Source organism: Buceros rhinoceros, unplaced genomic scaffold, assembly GCF_000710305.1.
Source record: "Buceros rhinoceros silvestris isolate BGI_N320 unplaced genomic scaffold, ASM71030v1 scaffold31951, whole genome shotgun sequence".
Classification (NCBI taxonomy): domain Eukaryota; kingdom Metazoa; phylum Chordata; class Aves; order Bucerotiformes; family Bucerotidae; genus Buceros; species Buceros rhinoceros.
The window spans coordinates 35,700-38,195 of record NW_010393068.1 but is presented as its reverse complement, the minus strand read 5'-3'; the positions used below and the strand labels follow the sequence as shown (position 1 = coordinate 38,195).

General features: G+C 55.6%; 1 protein-coding gene across 1 annotated transcript in view; it reads right to left on the bottom strand.

The window, feature by feature from the left end:
- Window positions 1–414: 414 nt before the first annotated feature.
- The window catches only part of LOC104501004 (sterol regulatory element-binding protein cleavage-activating protein-like), a gene marked incomplete at its 3' end in the record, with an annotated part of 23,816 nt that continues 21,734 nt past the window's right edge, over window positions 415–2,496 (bottom strand). The window contains exons 10-11 of the mRNA XM_010144738.1: window positions 1,021–1,119; window positions 415–633 (exon numbers count right to left, since the gene is read on the bottom strand). Coding sequence (XP_010143040.1) covers window positions 415–633; window positions 1,021–1,119 — 318 coding nt within the window. The remainder of the gene's footprint in view (window positions 634–1,020; window positions 1,120–2,496) is intronic.

Below are 2,496 nucleotides of genomic sequence, written 5' to 3'. Positions count from 1 at the left end.
GGACGGAGGGATTCCGTTAAGGTACATCGAGCTATATCGGTCCCTCGACCCTTAACAGTCTCTCATGTAGCAAAGCGTCCCCGTGTCTTTAGCCCACGTTATCTGCAGGAACAGCACATGGATTCTGCTCTGTAAGAATCCCTCTCCACTCAGACAGCGCTCGAAAACCTGCTTGTGTAAAAGCAAATATCAGGTCACCCACAGCACCCAAACACCATGCAAACAGCTAACGCAGGCAGAGCCACGCTCTTAGGGAAGGATCCCATGAACGGTGTTAACCGTGGGGCAGCACGAGCCTTGCAGGGGAGCGAGGACGCACGAAAATGGGCTTTTATGGCTTTTTTGGAAGCCTGTTTGGGTTGGGTTAGTGCCCGGCGGGAAGGGGCACCAGGCACCAACCACCACACGACGTACCATGATGAGTCTCTGGGCCAGGCGGGTCCTGGCGAAGAAATAAATCACACGCAGCCTCTTTGGCAGGCGCAGGTTCCTGAAAGAGGAGGGCTGCAGGGTGATGGTGTGGGGGGTGGCGGGGCGCATGGCCGGCTGGCGCTCGTAGCGCTGGGAGCGGCTGACGGGCTTCGCCGGGGGCAGGCAGGCCTCTGCGGGCAGCCGTTTGTTCAGATCAGCCAGCTGCCAGGGGAAAACAAAGGAGAGAGCGCCACGGGGTGAGAGCCCTCGAGGGAAACGGGTGTGGAGACCACACAGGCCCACCTCCGAGGCCCCACCGTCGCCCTCAAACTTCTCTCCAGCCATGGTCATCTGTTGGTGACCACGTCTCCTTCCAGCCCATTTATCCCAAATCTGCACATTTCTACTCCTGAGGGTGTCCTGCTCCCTCAAGCGTCCCGTCCCCAGTCCCAGTGTGTGTGTAACCAAGCAAGTACCGCCCTGGAATGTCTACAGCTCCGTCTCTTCTGTTCTGAGAGTGAAAATCGCAGCCTGTGCTTCCTTGAATCCTTCCACGGCAGCAGAGAAGGAGAACCCACAGCAACCCCACCGCGTTCTCGGCCCCCTCACCTCCATACGGCGAATGTCGATGGACAGCACCGTAGTGAAGAAAAACATCTGCAGGAAGAAGTCGGACACGAGGCCAACCACGGCGAAGAGGCAGAACTCCTGCAGAGAGGACACAGGGGTTAACCGCAAGTATTTCAACGTCAGAAAAAGGGGAACTCGGCCAAAACCATCCAAGCACTAGAGGAAAAGCTGGTAGAGGATGTTTTCCCGGATCACGAAGCTGCGGCAGGGCTGCAGGCAGAGCTCTTGGCCTCCTGTTCAAAGACAAGGCCAAACAGCTTCTGACAAGTGAGAGTTTCCTGCGTGCAACTGAAAAACCTCAGCCCTGATTTCAGATTCCTCCAGGAACACGAGCTGCTCAGGATCTGGCTCACTCACCCTCCAACAAAGGCGGAGCCCTGAAGTCCCTGTACATCCGTGTGCTTGTTTCTTCAGGGTCCCAGAAGAGTTAAACCATTTCTGCTTAAATCCCTCTCGTGGATAACATGTTTGACGGGCAAGTGTCATGATACTCACTCTCAGAGGCCTCTAAACAACAAAGAGACGGCAAACACCCACCGCCTGCCGGTGCCCCGGGCGTGCTCATGAGCTCAGACCACGCCAGGACGCGTCCACCTATGGGGAACGCGAGAGACCGGAGAGATCGTTTCTTCTGTCCCCCTCCTTCCTCTGCCTGCCCCAGCTTCTTGCGTAGGCTGGAGGCCAATACCCGCACGGTGGAATGAAGAGGGAGCGCGAAAGGTTATCAAAACCCCTAACGAACCCTGAAGCCTCCCCATCTGTCCAAACTGTTCTCCAAACAGAAGAATCAACTGCTTGTTATTTAAAAATCACAGAACGAGATAACCCACGGGGTCAGCTGCCCCTCCCCGCTCCTCCCAGTGCCAGCAGCACGCGGAAGCAGGTTCTGATCAGGTTTTTCCCCCCAACATCTCAAAGTGTTCCAGGTCAGTTGGCCCTTGGGGCTCTGAGCCCCCTGCTCTGGGTGCAGATGTCCCTGCTCCCTGCAGGGGGTTGCACTGGGTGAGCTTTAAGGTCTCTTCCAACCCAGACCAGTCTGTGATTGAGCTGACAGGAGGTTTTGGGAGCAGAGGGATGAAAACACAACACAGGTTCCTCTCTCCAAGAGAAAACCAGAAGGAATGCAACATCCATCTAGATTTCACCTGGACATCAGCAAACGCAGGCTACACAAACGGATGGCTCTGCGTGAAGGATATTAATTGTGTTAATACCTCAAATTCTCCACTCAGGATTAGAGACATCTGAAGCTGCCAGCCCTGGAAATCTAAAACCTGCTTCTATCTGGACACCAAACACCCAGAGTGATCCCTGTGGGTGCAGGGCTGAGCTGTTGGAGTGTGAACTTCAGATCAAGGTAATGGACAAGAGATGAAAACTCTCAACAGCTCGCTGACAGGAGGGTGCAGCGAGGTGGGGGTCGGTCTCTGATCCCCAGGAACACGCGCCCGGACG